This window comes from Sinocyclocheilus grahami, unplaced genomic scaffold, assembly GCF_001515645.1.
Source record: "Sinocyclocheilus grahami isolate Dianchi unplaced genomic scaffold, SAMN03320097.WGS_v1.1 scaffold150.1, whole genome shotgun sequence".
In the NCBI taxonomy this organism is placed as follows: domain Eukaryota; kingdom Metazoa; phylum Chordata; class Actinopteri; order Cypriniformes; family Cyprinidae; genus Sinocyclocheilus; species Sinocyclocheilus grahami.
Genome location: NW_015505329.1, coordinates 2,142,678 through 2,160,641, shown reverse-complemented (window position 1 = coordinate 2,160,641; position 17,964 = coordinate 2,142,678). Strand labels below are relative to the sequence as shown.

The following is a 17,964-nucleotide window of genomic DNA, read 5'->3' as shown; positions in this document are numbered from 1 at the left end:
TGTCAGGCGGGGCGGGATGCGCAAACAAACAAGAGCAGCAATTTTACATTTATTGGGAAAATCAACCTACAGTGTCTGCATATTAGACTGGGTTGAGAAAAATTACACAATTCACCTTTAATGACAAGACCTTGACATCAGTATCCTCATATAGAAAATCTAGTGTCTCTTCAGGGTGAGCCATGAAGATCCATGAGCAATTTCCACTAATGCATATTCAAAGTATCCACTGTCTATTTACTTAGTCTGTTTCTCTTACTTTTTTCCCCCTCAAATTTAAACACATGAACACAGTCTTATACCTCCAGTGGATTAAACCATACACATCAACAAACACTGGAAACGTTCATACTGCACATCATGCGAGTCAGTTTGTGAATCGTGTCCGTCCAAAACCCACCACTGATTGTCCTCCTCAACCAGCCTGCTTCCAGAACTGTCTTTTCCATGCAGGTCCGATCAGGGTGCTGCTACTCCAGGATGTCCAGATAGACGGGCGGATTCTTGACGAGGGCCACGAGCCGGCTGTAGATGTCCTTGATGACGAGCCTCTGCTGCGGTTCTCTCTGCCAGCAGCCCTGCATGAGGAGATGCACTTCCTTCGGGCAGGCTCGAGGCCGTTCAAGCTCTCGCCCCTGTGTGATGCACTCAATGGCCTGGAAAGAGGGTAAATATGTCATATTTACAGGCAGACAAGTGGGACAAAATGGTAGTTGTAGTTTAATCTGCTACTTTAAACCATTTCATAAAAAAATCTGTATGCCATTAATTTAATAATGCCAAAATATGACTCCATTTAAATAATTGAAATGTGTGCATGTGCATATATATATATATATATATAAAATGACTGACCCCTATTAACTAATTGAAATGTGCAATTATTACAGTTGATATAATTGTGTATTATATAAATGGCCATACATTGTGTATTTTTTTAACATTGTAATATATTTGTAATTATTATTTAATTTTGTACTGTCTGTGTGTGATTGATATATTTATATAACATACATTACATTTTTTTAAACATTTTAATTGATAATTATATTGATAATATTATTATTGCTTAATTAATTAATTAATTAATAAGTAATTCATTTATTAATTAATAATTATAATTATATTGATCATATTATTATTGCTTAATTAATATTGATTTATATTAATTAATTAATATCAAGTAATTCATTTATTTGTATTATTATTGATGTTGTTGTTTTCTTTTTTTTTCCTTTTCTGATGTCAACCTAGTGTGGTTCTAAAGTTGTTGGTTTTTTATTTTTTTTTATTTGTCATTTATTTTTTTAAACCATTTTCCACCATCTCTATATGACCTTTTTGAATTAAACTGCCCTATTCTGCAGTGTTGTCTTTATGATTCCTATATAAACAATGTATGGTATTCATCAGTCTTACTTTAAAAACTTGAAGACCTTCGGAACGAGCTGTTTGTGTAACTTAGTTTCAATGAATCCTCTTTTATTTAGTATAGGGGAAGTTCTAAACTTTACAGTACATTTTCATAGTACATATATTTTATTTAACAGGAAAAAAATCAAATCAAATTTGATTTCTTATGATTTGACCCCTTTTACTCTCTTTTCTACAGGCAGCAGTTGGCTGTAAAGAAGCACCCTCTTCTCTCCAAGGCTATTCCTGGTTGCTATTTAAAACGCCAGTGATTTCAAGCCCTTATAGCATTGCCTCTTAATCAAATGAGGTGAAGAGACTGCCAGCACCACACAACATCATTCAGAAATGGGCTTTCAATCACTGCAATAAATTAACAAAAATTCACATTGACCCCTCTGAAAGTCTGGCACCCTCTCTCCTCGCAGATGGAAAGTTACGAACGATCCGTCTCCGTCCCATACAGTTAGACTCTAGACAATTAGCTGTGTCCATCATGGCTCGAGAAGGATTAGGTTAACAAGGTTAAACAACGTCGGCCCAAGGCGAAGATGAGGTTTAATCGGATTAAAATCGAGTCGGCTGAAAGGTGATCTACCTCTCTGTTGAAAGAAGAGAGGCATCTCCAGCATAATAGTGCAGTTGTGGTCACACCAGAGTCCATTTTTTGGTGCCTAATCTGAGAGGTCTGATTCACTCTGGAACTGAAAAAATGTATTGATCTTCTCGTTCAGAAGTGTTTAAGAGCATGGTCTGATCCAGTCCAAAATGGATGTTCACATCACGATGAAGGTTGGGAATAGCTCTGTCTGTTTGCTTTAACTCACTGACCAGCGCTGATGCCATCAGACAGTCCAAATCACTTCTGCCATTGCAGGTAAACATTGCAGGAATCGTTTACTGTCAAATGAAAATTCATTTACTCTCTCTCTTGTTGTTCTAAACCTGTATTGTTTTTTCTTCCCTCAAACACAAAAGGAGATATTTTGCAGAATGCTAAAGTTAAAAAGGGACAAAACTCCACAAAAGCATCATAAAAGTCTCATTAAAGCAGTCTGTATTAGATAGGAACACTGTAGTCTCATTCCTGAACAAATGATTGTTCAAATGAATTGGTCAAAAAGAATCATAAGTCGTGTCCAAATCAAAATGAACTTCTGTTACTGTGTGCTGGCTTAGTTACTAATTACTGACTAGCTGTTCAAACATTTAGGTAAAGATCCCAATTATAGGAGTTTTGTTTGAACGTACACTCTCATTCAGAAGTTTGGGGCTGGTAAGATTTTTAAATGGTAAAAGATTTTTAATTTATTTGATCAAAAGTAGAGTAAAATTGTGAATACGTTTTAAAAATGCAGTTTATTCCTGTGGTCAAAGCTGAATCTGATTAAAACGAAAGTTCAAAAGAGCAGCATTTATTTGAAATAGAAATATACCATTACAAATATCTTTACTGTCACTTTACTGACCAATTTAATGCATCCTTTCTGGAAAAAAATAATACACTTTTGAACGGTAGTGTAACATTGAGTGAAGAATTAAATATGTAAAATATAAAAATACTACAAAAATCATTAATGGGATCAATCAACAATTGATTTTTTTTTTAAATTTCCATCTATATACAGGAACAACTTGATGGTGAGTAAATGAAAGAATTGTAATTTTTTAGGTGAACTGTTTCTTTCAATTTTGTCTGTTTCGTGGTTGTATTGTTTTTAATACGTTTGACATTTTACTAGGCATGATTGTGCAGCCACACATGGTTGTCACTAACTTTGAACATTAAATGTGGTACTTTACCTCACTGTTGGATAGCTGATACCAGGGTTGTTTGCCGTAGGTGAAGATTTCCCAAAGGACCACTCCAAAGCTCCAGATGTCACTCTCCGTGGTGAACTTCCTGTACATGATGCTTTCTGGTGGCATCCAGCGAATGGGTAGCATCGTCCTCCCACCGACCTGATGAGGTGATCAAGAACAGATGTTCATCTCTGCCGTGGGTACATATACAAAATCACAAATGAGATCTTTTTAATGTCACAAATGTTTCTCCCAGACCTTATCGAGATGCAGAAGAGAAGTCTCCAGTTTCTAAAGAGATCTGAACTGCATTTCAAATTATGATCCGATTTGTGACCCAAGTCAGAGATCTCAATATGAACACAGACCAAATGATCTGCCACTTTTATTTACAATATATTTTCCTTAGTTTCAGGAGAAACATATGAGATGATGTTGAAATTTAAATGAAGTGTTGTACCCTGTAGTAATCGGTGCTGTAAATGTCTCTCGACATCCCAAAGTCCCCGATCTTCACCACCAGCCCTTCTCCGACTAAACAGTTCCTGGTGGCCAGGTCTCTGTGGACGAAATGAAGCGAAGCGAGGTACACCATGCCCGAGGAGATCTGAGCTGCGATGTGGAGCATCTGAGGAAGAGTCAACTGACCCATCGGAGGAACCTTCATCTCGTCCAGGATACGAGCATCTGGACCATGAACCCTGTAAAGAAAACCACGCACATTATATAACAGCTTCTTAAAAACATAAACCTGAGAAAATAGATGTATTCAGAATGGCATACTAGCATACTACTTGTATTATTTTTGCATTATGTGCATGTTATGTGAATATGCATCGATTACCCAGATAGCCTACTAAACTTTACTTGATGTTTAGCATACATTCAAAGCACACTACAGTCTTAAAGGGTTAGTTCACCTAAAAATGAAAATTCTGTCATTAATTACTCACCCTCGTGCTGTTCGAAACCCGTAAGAGCTTCGTTCGTCTTCGGAACACAATTTAAGATATTTTTGATGAAATCTGAGGGCTCTCTGACCCTCCCATAGACAGCAAGGTAACTACCACGTTCAAGGTCCAGAAAAGTACCAAGATGATCGACAAAGTAGTCGGTTGTAACTGTAAAGTTACGAAGCTACGAGAATACTTTTTTTGCGCAAGTAAAACAAAAATAATGACTTTATTCCACATTTTCGTCTCTACTGCGTTACTTTGGACGTGTGTTCACAACAGTACCATGATGGTCAGTGCCACCACACTCTCGCTACATGATACTGTCGTGAACGTGCGTCCACAAGTGACGCAGTAGAGACGAAAATGTGGAATCAAATCGTTATTTTTGTTTTCTTTGTGCAAAAAAGTATTCTCGTAGCTTCATAACTTTACAGTTGAACCACTGATGTCACACGGACTACTTTGTCGATCATCTTGGTACTTTTCTGGACCTTGAACGTGGTAGTTACCTTGCTGTCGATGGGAGGGTCAGAGAGCCCTCATATTTCATCAAAAATATCTTAAATTGTGTTCCGAAGATGAATGAAGGTCTTATGGGTTTTGAATAACACGAGGGTGAGTAATTAATGACATAATTTTCATTTTTGGGTGAACTAACCCTTTAAAAATAAAACCTCAGAATAGTATTTTTAAAAGTTGATATCATAGAAGAACCATTTCGGGTTCCCAAAAGAACCTTTCAGTGAACAGTTCTTAAAAGAACCACTTTTCTTAGTGTGAATACATATTAATAATATAAAGAACCTTTTGTGGAATGGAAGGTTTCCGTGAATGTTGAAGGATCTCTACGGAACCATTGATGCCAATAAAGGACCATTATTTTTAAGAGTGTATGTGGAATACTGTATCCCACAATGCAATGCATTCTACATCATCCTCGATAGAGTGCTTCAGGGATGATTTTTTTTTTTCACGCTAACCCGAAAGTTAGCATCACCCTGGTTCCCTCAGCAAAAAGACAATAGGATTTTTCCATTGGGTTTTGGATTATGGCGGAAAATAAGCTTTGTGACCAGCAAAAGTTTCTGATTCTAACACGTTTTGTTAATTAAGATGATCTTCATAAACTAACACAACTTTTAAAGCCGAAATACGAACACCAGAAGTAAAAAGCTAGGTTAGGTTATAAACTAACTACACCACAGTTGCACAGCTTCAACGTCAACATCACTAAGCTTTCGACAACTCTATTGATCTTTACACTGTGCCAAGCCATCAGAACTGAACTGAAAACTTAAAAAAAAAAAAAAAAAACGTGGTTAAAATCTGCCAATAGCAATGTCACAACAATGCAGCATGCTGCTTTTTATTGTTGCATGGTGTCTCTATAAAATAGCATTCCATTCTGAACACAGCCTTTTTATATACCAGCATCTGCATTGGTAATGGTAATTTGAAATGAATTATACTGTTGTACTTTTCAAACAAACTCCAGATTGAAGTCGGTGCACTGTAAGTCACTTTGAACAAGAAAACATCTGCTGAATGACAGCACAAGCACCATTGGTCACCATTGCCTTGCGTGTCAGACCTCAATGTGCAAACCACTCTCTCCATTCATCCTAATATACGCATGTAAACTCTCTGCCACTCGCTTGCCTTCTGAGGTTTAGTATGTGATCCCTATTAGTTTAGCAGGCAGGTGGCAGGATGGGGCAGCTGCAACCGAGACTGGAGCCACATCTATACACATGAAAATGCGATTTCATCTCCCCCTCAAACATTCACATGTCCCACTCCCAATCTGGCCCCAGCAACCACCTGGCAAACAGACTGGATCTTTACGCACTGAGACCCAGCTGTGCTGGACATATGGTCAGTCAGTCCCCCATCAGCCACCTCACACTTCAGTGAACTTTACATCTTAATTAAAACTGGAGCATCACAAAGCTGGATCTGCATTTGGGCTCCATCGCTCTTCTAATAGGTTTGGGCTTTGAGTTTCAGATGTTAATGTGGATGTAGATGGAAATATGGTAAATGAAAGGCCTTGAATTTGATGCAACTTTTCATGTATACTCTTAAAAATAAAGGTTCCAAAAAAGGGGTTTTCACAGCAATGCCATAGATTAAACATTGTGGGTTGCCAAAAGAACATTTCAGTGAGCAGTTTGGTGTAAAGGACATTTTAATGATCTAAAATAACTTGTTCCTCTGTAAAGAACCTTTTGTGCAATGGAAAGGTTCTATACTTAAAAAGTAAAGGTTCTTTATTGGCATCTATGGATACATGGAGAACTTTTAACATCCATGTAACCTTTCCATTGCACGAAATTTACTTCATAGTGGAAAAAGGTTCTTAAATCATTAAAATGTTCTTCAGACTAGGGGAAAAAATGGCTATTTTAGGAACTGTTCACTGAAAGGTTCTTTGGTGAACCCAAAATATTGCATTGCTGCAAAACCCCCCTGATGGAAGCTTTATTTTTAAAAGTGTATGGATGTTAAAGGTTCTTCATGGAATCATAGATTCCAATAAAGAACCTTTATTGTTAAGAGTGTAAGCCCAAAATAAAATGCAGAAAGTTGACTTGCAGGCAAGATTATTAACTATAGCGACAGGTGAGAATCTGTTCTATGCTACACTATACCAAAAAAAAAAAAAAACTTGCAAATTTGTTTGGTGTTTCCAAGGTTGTCTAAGAATGGCATGTATGAAGCTCCAAGGAAGCTCTTCAGTTTCCGACCGTTACACCACATTGCTGCCGCTGTAGTTAATTCGCTGTGAGTGGCTGGTGGTTATTAGACTGACCTTAGAAAGCGGTTGAGGTCTCCGTGTCGCATGTACTCAAACACCATGGCCAGAGGTTCTCCGTCTGTACACACGCCGTAGAACCGCACTATGTGTTCATGCTGCAGCACCGTGAGCAGCTCGGCCTCGCGCTGGAAGTCCTGGCGGGTGGACTCGTTGGCCACTTTCAAGGTCTGCACATGAAGTCATATATTAGTGGGCATACAATGTCCAAGCATTTGGACACTTTTAAAGAAATTGAATACAGGTAATAGGTTTTGGGAGATAAACTTGCTACTTACTGTTATTCAAAATTTAACGGCAGTTCTTCATTCTGTTTGCTGCTTCAATTTTAAATTCATTACAGTTTGAATTACTCAGTTGGCGCTCAGCTCTGGTTTAATGCTTTGCAACAGTGTTTTTTAGTATTGTATATATACTATTATTAATATTTTGAATTATTTTATTTTTATATTTTCAGTTGTCATTTGAATTTGTTACATTTTAGTAACTTTGTTATGTGCTTTTGTCCTTTTAGTAGTTTTTTAAAATCGGTTTATTTCACCTTTAGTAATTTTAGTTTTATTTAATTTTCTTAAGATTTTTTTAATGCAAGTTATCTAATATTTATATTTCCTTGTATTTAATTTTTAAAACAATTAATTTTCTTTGCTAATGTAATATGTTTTCTGTGGTTGTTTTGAATGTTTTTGCTAATTTGCTTATTTAGCTAGTTATCTAGCTGGCTAACATGAATGTGATTCTGCTAGAATTGTTAAAATTACTTGTGATAGACTTGGAGGAATCAGAACGGGTTGAAAATCAGTAATGTTTTGCATTGTATGCCATCAGGCTCAAACAAATGTGCGGTTTTCCACATGGAGTTACTGTATGTATATTAGCTGTATTTCTAGCTATTGTTGCTAATTAAAACAATTTTAGTGTAAAAAAAAAGAGGGAAAATACACATGCACAATTTTTGACAAAATTCAAAAACATGATTTTTTTTCCTAGCACATAAAAAGACATTGCTTTTAAAAAAAAACATTCATAATGTTGAACTACAAGAATGTTAAGCCCTGATGATCAAACCTTGATAGCAACCAGCATCTTGTCAGTATCAGGACAGAGGTTGGCACATTCCGCCAGGTAAACCTTGCCAAAAGCTCCTTCACCCAGTTCCCACTTCAAAACAATGTCTTTTCTTTTAATGTGCTGGACACCTGCAAAATACAAAGAATTTGATTTAGTACAAACTGAATCCGCATGCTGAAAACTTGTGATATTATGGGATTGTGAGACACTCACACATGTCTTTATCTTTTATGATGCCACAGAAGTACTGCGGGTTCTCTACAAAACTGGACAAGCCAGAATCCAGCGTGTTGACATCTGAAGACGGAGGACTTGCACCAAAGTTCATGAAGCGAAGAGATACGGCCAAATCATCCTCAGTGCCGAGAACAGACGAACCTGTGGGCACACAGACAGGAAGTGGCTCCCAAGCAGCTCCGGTTCGGCGTATTCTTTTCCTTTCTTCACATCTATATCCTGAGCCCATGTTACGTTAATTAACTTATTGGCAATCACTGAGTCATCTGAAGTGCTCTACACAATTTCCTGTGTATAGTTTGATAACATAGTAGACATTACATTCTCTCTTATTTCCTACTCTCAGCCACTCACGTTTAACATTTTCACAGCTGTTTACTGTTGAAGTTGGACACTTAGAGTGGTCTAGGTCTGGGTTTTCAAACCCCCAGCACTGCACATTTTGTATGTCTTCCTTATCAGACACACCCAATTCAGGTCTTGCAATCTCTACTAATGAGCTGATGAGTTGAATCAGGTGTGTTAGATGAGGGAGACATGCAAAATGTGCAGTGCTGGGGGTCCTCCAAGACAGGTTTGAAAACCACTGGTCTAGGTGATCAAATAACTAGATTTGGGCATTGTTTTGCAGTTGCTACCCCAACAGTTGCTACTCATTTGAAGTTAAGTGGTCTTTAAAAATGTTCTCAGAATGTTTTTTTGTTTTTTTTCAGACATTTTAGTTGGATGTTTAAATGTACATTTCAGACATTTAAATGTTGAAATTAATTTTTTTTAATGTAACTATTTGCTTCAGAACGTCCAGAGAACATTCAAAAGTAACATTCCAATAATGTTTGCAAAATGCTAAAATGAATGTTCATTTACAGGGATCGTTCACCCCCAAAATGAAAATTCTGTCATAATTTACTAATAATCTACTTGTTCCAAATGCCGTATGAGTTTCTTTCTTTTTTCATAGTATGAAAAAAAATACTATGTAGGCCAATGGCTACAGTCAACTGTTTTGGGGTGAGTAAATGATGACAGAATTTTTCCTTTTTAAGCAAACTATCCCAAACTACTATACTATTTATATCAAAATAAAAAAAAAATCTGGACGTTTTGAACATTCAGAGAACATTCAGAAATAGCGTTTTCATAACTTAATGGGAACATTAGCAAAATGTTATTAGAACAGTTGTTTCAAACAGGGACCCAAAAAACTGTGGAAAAGTTTAGAGAATTTTTTTTGTAATATTAATAATAAATAAATAAACCAAAATCTATTTGACATAACATTAAAATAAAAATTATTGTAATTAAATTTATAAATAAATAAATTTTGCATCTATCAGTATAATACTATAGTGAGTAGAAGAAAAGAATTCTGCATATTTATAATATACATTTTTCACAATATATGTTGGGACTTTATACATGAAAATATTGCACAAAGATGATCATATCTGGCGGTCCATGATATCTTCAAGATTGAAATCCCCTGGTTTGAAAAAGTAGTATTACAACTTTCCTCAACAAGCAGCAAGTTTTGAGCTATCATGTGGTGCAAATGATTACATAGTGTAATTTAATACTTGAGGCTCGGCGTTTGTTCAAATCGGGAAGTGTGAGAAGTTGCACTACTGGCGCTTGCCTTGTTATATGTTGTTTAAAATTCACAACAAGATGCACCTACAAAACAGCATCGACAAAACAGATATCTGGCAGAATGTTTACTTGATCCGAAGCAAATCACTCTGGTTTTTAGAAAGCAGAATTAGCTTCTCCTTCAAATCACAAAACCCACTCAAGCTATAACCGCAGAGACCCCAGACTGGGCAGAGAAGAGGAACGCAGGGAATAGAGGGCGAGAGGGGAGGGAGGCAATCAGGTCCACTTAGGCACTTTGTGAGCGGAGCGAGTGGACCTGAAAAGCCTTGCTCCATCACTCTTCTTTAATGGCTCGCTCGCGGCTGGGGCTCCCGATGCTATTTACTTTGCATGCTGTAATTAAGACCTGGCAGCACTTTGCCGAGCTGTTAGGCTGACACTGTACAAAGTTACAGCTTAGAAGAGACTGTATTTCGCTTTTTGTGCCTTACTTAAAAGCAACACAATGCCTCCTGTGGAACTCATTCAGATTCCAAAATAATATTGGAGAAAGTCATTTTGGCATGGGCCATGATTGTGCTGTCTCTGGCTTTCATTTAACACTTAACTACTTCCGCTGTTGTGTGAGCTGCACCTGGTTTGTTTGAACCGATAGTTCTCTTTCCCATTAAAGTCCTCTTCAAGACCAAAACATCTTCATTTGAGACCTAAGTAAACTGATTTAGTCTTCTGATTAACTGCAAATTGATCTGGATTTTGAAGGCATCCAAGTGCGATTTCAAATTGTCGTACTTTTGACAAATGATAAGAAATGAAGTCCTATCAGTAGCCTAGAAAAAGCAGTTTTATTCTACGAATGGTTGCTGCTATGTTTAGATCTGAGTATGACTACGGTATCAACTTGTAATACATAAAAACGTAATAAAATATTAATCACATCTCATTTTGCTTCTGTAATCAGATGTTTTTTTGAGGGAAACAGGATATTCAATAAGAAATAAAATGCATGTTTTGAAATATTTGGCAAACATTTCCCATTTCAAATTGGTCTCGCATGCCCGAAATAGCAGCTTGCATACGTTGCAAATGAAGCTGTTGAGTGAAACTGACTTTCCTTGAAAGGTACTTTGATAATGCATAAAAAGTCAACATAAAATCTTAATCACAACTCATTTTGCATTCGTAATCTGGTGCATTTCCGAGCTGAACAGGATGTTTAATGAGAAAAAATGTAGGGTGAGGCTTGATTGTATCCATTGAGAATTAATTTGATTGTGAAAAGTGGATGTTACATGCCAAAATGGATAGGTCGGAGGGTTTTGTAACATCAGCTGCAAAGGAAAGTTGTTTCAGAGCAGTATGGAGCAAGGTTAAGAAAACAAAGAAAAAGATTAGGAATAACATGCACCATACAGGCGATTTTGATTTCATGTTGACTTTTAAGCCTATATGTGGAAGTAGGACTTACGGTGGATGCCAAACTTGGAATGCTGTCCACATTTATTGATGACGACAACCATGATGAGCAGAAATGTGCAAGTGAACACAGCGAGACCCACCGCTACTGACACCTATGAATGTGCGAAATTAGAGCGATAACAGTTATAAAAGAATATGAAAAGTAATAAGTTGTGCATCATATGTGACTCGTCTCTTACCCCAAACACTCTGCTCTCCAGTTTCTCCGGCTCCGTTGATTGGTTAGTGGGAGCTGCTAATGTTAAAGCATTTAATGAAATGTTACTTTATGAACACTGCAAAAAAATGACTTTCTTACTTAATGTTTTGTTTTGTTTTCCAGTACAAATATCTAAACATTGTTAAACTCAAGATACAGAAGTAAAATAACTTACGAAATTAAGTCTTGTTTTCTGAAAAATATTTCAAAATTAATGATATATTTAATTAGGAAAAAAATATTTGTACATTTAAAATGTTTATTATTTCATTACAAAAAAATTAATATAAAAAAATATTTAAATTAAATAAATTACATATTTAAAAAGTCAATATTAAATTCAATATTACATAATAATAATAATAAATAATGAAATAAATAAAATAAAACAATAATTAATAATAATAAAATATTAAATTAATATTATAAATTAAATATTATAAATATTTTTTTTAATAAATTAATTACAAACAAATTAAAATTTTTATTATTTAATTACAAAAAAAAATCGTATTTTCCCTTTGAAGTTTCATTTTCTGACCCCACTGGCGTTTTTTTTTTTTTTCATTAAATAATTTTTAGTCATTTGACTTTTCAAGGAAATACATCTTGATTTAGGAATGCTTAGATATTTGAACTAGAAAACAAGACAAATATACTGAGAAATATGTGCAGTGAATGAGATAAAATTAAATAAATTACATATTTAAAAAGTCAATATTAAATTCAATATTACATAATAATAATAATAAATAATGAAATAAATAAAATAAAACAATAATTAATAATAATAAAATATTAAATTAATATTATAAATTAAATATTATAAATATTTTTTTAAATAAATTAATTACAAACAAATTAAAATTGAAAATTTTTATTATTTAATTACAAAAAAAAATCTTATTTTCCCTTTGAAGTTTAATTTTCTGACCCCCCTGGCGTTTTTTTTTTTTTTTTTTCATTAAATAATTTTTAGTCATTTGACTTTTCAAGGAAATACATCTTGATTTATGAATGCTTAGATATGTGAACTAGAAAACAAGACAAATATACTGAGAAATATGTGCAGTGAATGAGCATTTTCAAAGTCAAAGCAAGTGTGAATTGGTTTATCCATTGTTATTCGAATGCAAGAAAAATATAGCTGGTTTTCCAAGTAAAAACTGCCAAATAACGTTTACACGTAGTTACGTTACGATAAGTAATCAGAGGGTGGGGAGACGGGGGGATTCCCCCGGTCTATATCTCTCTGCATCTGCGAATGAGCATTTTCAAAGTCAAAGCAAGTGTGAATTGGGACGTTTTGATATTTGACCTATAGGAATTTGATTTAGATAACTTACTTGGGTCATCAGTGAGGACTGGCGTGTGGAGAGAGATTACAACAATGAATTACTCAATGCACCACACAGTTTATGAAATACATGACATGTTGTATGATGATGTGCACTCACCAGGAATGATGCCCTCCGGGTCAAAGGGGTCAAAAGGATTATCCATGAACTTCCCGTTTACCATAGCCTGGTCTCTACCCAGTTTATTCTCCACGATGAGCGTGTAGTTGCCGTTGTTGAGGTGCGTGGGCTTGTTGAGGAACAGGCAGCCGTGTTGAACGGAGCCATCAGCCGCATCTCTGATCAGTTCGGTGTAGGTGTAGAGTGTTTCGACGAGAGTCGTGTTGTTGTACAGCCATTTGATGCTGGCGGGAGGATTGCTGTCCACAGCGAATGGGAAACACCAGTGATGTTGTGGTTCTGGGTCCTTTAGAAACAAGATCCGCACTGGAACTAAACACATATGGGGAATGAGTTCACACATGTGCAGTGAGGCATCATCACGGTCACAAACTCCCACCTGGGTGACACTACTCCAATAACAGACCATGCAAAATACCCCAAAATATTTAAAATATTGCAAAGTAACGTTACAACCTTGCGAACAATAATAAAATCAGAAAAGGAAATATATATATATATATATATATATATCCTATTTTGAGATTTAGATTACTTTTGATATCATCTTGGAATAATGTAAAGAGATAATAATCTTGAAGATCAATTCAAATTCATGAGCGCATGTCAGAGTTGCGTGTGCAATATGATAAAAGCGATAGCAGAGCTGTGTGCATTTGTGTATAAAAGAATTTAATTTAGTTTTGTTGATATTATTATTATTATTATTATTAAATAACTGAATTATTAACTTTCTTTATTATACAAAAGAATATTTATAAAAGAACATATTTTATACGGTACATTAGAACACTTTACAATATGGTTCATTAGTTAACAGAATAACAGTAGTTAACTGTATTAGTTAACATGAACTAAGCATGAACAATACTTCTACAGCATTTATTGATCTTAGTTAATGTTAATTTCAACATTTACTAATAGATTATTAAAATCAAAAGTTGTATTTGTTATAATTAGTTAGTGCACTAAACTAACATGAACAAACTATGAATAACTGTATTTTCATTAACTAACATTAACAAAAATGTATAAATACAGTAACAAATGTATTGCGCATTGTTAGTTCATGTTAATACATTAACTAATGTTAACAAATGACACCTTATTGTAAAGTGTTACCGAACAATTTGTGCATAAAATTAGGTAACTGTTAACTACTGGAATACAATAATGTTTATCTATCTTATTACAAAATTATATTTTTAAAGCAGATTTCAAAAATTACATTGTGATCGTGTGTGTGTGTGTGTGTGTGTGTGTGTGTGTTTTACTGTTTGCCACACTGATAGCATTTGATAGCATTTCTTTTTTATTATTTTTATTTATAAGAGGTCCCTATTTTATTATTATGAGGACTTTTTTTAATTCAAACGATATATATTTTAAAGCTGATTTAAAAAAAGATTATTTATTATTATTGTTATTATTATTATTATATAAATACTGTTTTTGAAATCACCTTAAAATACAAACTGTTTAAAAAATATATACTATATCGATATTAATATTGATGATGATGGTGATAAATACTATTTTTAAAATTGGCTTTAAAATACATACTGTATCTATATATATATATATATACTGTATATACTTTAAAATATATACTATATTTATATTATTTATAATAACAAAAAAATGTTTTTTTAACTATTGAAGAATTTAAATTTTTATATTTTAGTTTTTTATAGGAAAGAATATTTAAAGCAAATCTTTCATACTTTACATTATAAAACGGTGTGTTTATTTGTGATTTGTGTGTGTGTGTGCGTACTTTAGTGTGTTTGTCCCAGTGATTGAATTCCTTAAGTCTCTAGCTGTCACTCTTATTCAACTGCTGTTCCAGCTCTATCAGCCAGCTGTCTGCATTGGTAGTCATCACTGCTTATTTACATAAAGTTCAAATCGGTCGCTGCTTGAAATCATTGCTGTATTTGACATTCACGCTCAATCAAAGTAGTTCACGTAATGTCCAGTACCTTTTCTTCAGAATAGCTCAAATGACTGGTACATCCGTCATAATTTTTTTCCACGAATCAATGTGCTCCATCTTAACAGTAAACCTGTTGACCTGTTATAAATAATAAATCTCTGTCTGTTTAGGGGACCTAACCACAAGAGGCACTTGAGAGCCTGCTGAAGGTGGGATGCAGGAAATGGTTCTTTTAGCCGGGAGAACATGCTGATGTGAACGGCCCGCTTTCTGCTTCATAACCATTTCACTGTTCTTAACCCGTGACCCTGCCTGCGGAAAGTGCTTCGCGCGGAGAATCGCAGTCATTTGTGTCATGGCCTAGAGTTCACGCTTAAAAACCGTCCTCATTACACTGACCCCATGTTAACGGTTGAGTTCGGTTGAGTTTGAGAGCCATCTGTGAACTCCACTAATTGTGGTAATCAAAAGGAATTAAATAATTGAATCCATCGGGCTGCAGTTGAGGTAGATGGCCGTAGGTGAATTTCATCATCTTGAGCTACAGCTAGCAGTAAGTACAGTATGCTAAGGCCATAACTAACGCTGGGGAATTATATTATCGATTGGCGTCTGGGTTTAATAAAAGAGGTTTTGGATCGGAATTATGCCTGCGCGTGGTGCGGGATTTTGTTGCTATAACTGCCCTGCTAATTAAGCAGTGGCCGTTGACGAGCCGTTATCCACTAGTCACATGATTCTGATAGACTGGCATCTAGCACACTTGCAATCTGCCAATCAGTCCTCACAATTATATTTCCGGACTATGGGGGAGAGAAATCCATTAGTAGAGAACAAACAAGATCTGCAGACGCTTATCGTCCCATTTTCCTGACAGTCATTATCGCTCCCCTGATGGCTATACATTTGTCTGAAGTCAAGCACTGTTTTTCTTCTTTCTGAAGAGGTGATAAACAGTGATAATTGCTGTGGTGTGGAGTGCGGTTATATGGGAGGATTTTCGATGGAAAATCTTGCAATGCTGTTGCTTGCTGTCAAGAGCAGGGTTATTATCTAGTACTAAAACTGAAACTATTAAAAACAAATATACAATTTTTTAAAGGGGTCATATGGCGTTGCTAAAAAGAACATTATGTTGGGTATTTGGTCTAATGCAATGTGTTTATGCGGTTTAAGGTTCAAAAAACACATTATTTTCCACATACTGTACATTATTGTTTCTCCTCTATGCCCCGCCTTTCTGAAACGCGTCGATTTTTACAAAGCTCATCGGTCTGAAAAGCGAGGTGTGCTGTGATTGGCCAGCTATCCAGTGCGTTGTGATTGGCCGAATACCTCAAGCGTGTGACGGAAATGTTACGCCCCTTCAACATACTGTGATGCCGTCTCCCGGCACTACGAGATAAAACCCATTAATCAACGAGGCATTTGTTGCATCCAATGGGGACATAATTACTGATTATAATGACTTATACTGTGTTTTTATGCGTTGCGTATCGCGCAGCGTAAACATAAAACCATGTCTGCATTTGTGATCGGAGAAACGACAAACAACAAGCGCTGCTTGCGTTTTAATCATCAGTGGCAAATTCTTTAAATATAAAAAATTTACTTACAGACTGTGAGTCAGAAGCTCCATACTGTCCTTGCAAAGTTGGAACTGCCCCACTTTATAGAACAGCCTTTGAGCACAGACCCATTGTATGCTACTCTGCAGGTTCAGGAAACAGTCTTCCATAAAATGCGTCACACAGCATCACACACGACGGGCTTGAGTGAGCGGAGGACGGCGGGCTTGAGAACGGCGCGGCCGGCGGATTCGGCGAAGGAGTGGCCGGCGGGCGTGCGGCAACCACATGTGACGACCCCGGGCTGGACTCCGCTTCATCCACGGTGAAAGCCGATCTGGCGATCCACAGCGCGAAGTTGATGTATTTCCTCAGCGCCCAGCACGGATCAGCTCTAGGCATGACGAAGCGGATATCGTCCTCTTTTGGAAGACCAAACAAAGTCGCTTTCACAACGAAGCACACAGCGTCTTCACGACATGGCGGCGGCGGCAACAATACTACAGCGAGAATAAAAGTTACGCCTTCCTTCTTTGCGTGAAAATTTGGGCGGCGTTATGCAAATCTTCCCACACAGTGACGTAGACATGTGGGGGCGTGTTTAAACGAGCCATTTTAGGAGGGCGTGGACAAGTCTTAACTTTTATAAAGAATATCTCTTTGGATTTGAAACTTTAGTCTTTGCAACATTACAGATCTTCTTTATGCACCAAGAGCTTGTAACACTCCAAAGAGAAAGAAAAAATTGAAATCGCATCATATGACCCCTTTAAATTGAAATAAAGCTGACGAAATAAAGCTGACTAATCTAGACTAATCTACTGTCCGACTAAACGAAAATTAATAAAAAATAAATTAAAAACTTAATTAATTAAAACTAAATAAAATAAGTTTAAACACTATTACCAAGTGTAAATAAATTAAAATTGAAATAAAAACTAAAACATGATGTGCAATGAATGAAAGCTAAACAGAGCTATTATAACTTATTATAAACTAAATCAACATTTTGTTATTGGGGGAAAAAAGTTTTTAGTTAAAAATTTAGTTTAACTTGATATACTAAAAATAACTGAATGTAAAGCTGAAATAAAACTATATAGGCATTAAAAACGACCAAAAAACTATAATAGTAAAATTATAATCGTACATCAGTGATACGGACGATAGTAAAGCTGAATCTAAAACACAATTAAAAAAATTACTAACGAACGTTACAAAATTACTAAAAATCTAAATGATAATAACATAAAAATAAAATAATTCTAATAATTAAAAATTCTTATAAAAAGTATAATGGGCAGATATATTTCATAATAAGTAGATTTTAGTGGTTATATATATATATATATATATATATATATATATATATATATATATATATATATATATATATATATATATATATATAATATA

The 17,964-nt window shown here is 35.4% G+C and overlaps 1 protein-coding gene across 1 annotated transcript in view; it reads right to left on the bottom strand.

The window, feature by feature from the left end:
* Positions 1–386: 386 nt before the first annotated feature.
* Positions 387–17,964, bottom strand: part of ntrk1 (neurotrophic tyrosine kinase, receptor, type 1) — a 32,821-nt gene continuing 15,243 nt past the window's right edge. Inside the window, exons 8-17 of the mRNA XM_016281544.1 lie at positions 13,024–13,356; positions 12,913–12,930; positions 11,547–11,602; positions 11,357–11,459; positions 8,272–8,436; positions 8,056–8,186; positions 6,985–7,157; positions 3,677–3,917; positions 3,217–3,375; positions 387–656 (exon numbers count right to left, since the gene is read on the bottom strand). Coding sequence (XP_016137030.1) covers positions 471–656; positions 3,217–3,375; positions 3,677–3,917; positions 6,985–7,157; positions 8,056–8,186; positions 8,272–8,436; positions 11,357–11,459; positions 11,547–11,602; positions 12,913–12,930; positions 13,024–13,356 — 1,565 coding nt within the window. The 3' untranslated portion in view covers positions 387–470. The remainder of the gene's footprint in view (positions 657–3,216; positions 3,376–3,676; positions 3,918–6,984; positions 7,158–8,055; positions 8,187–8,271; positions 8,437–11,356; positions 11,460–11,546; positions 11,603–12,912; positions 12,931–13,023; positions 13,357–17,964) is intronic.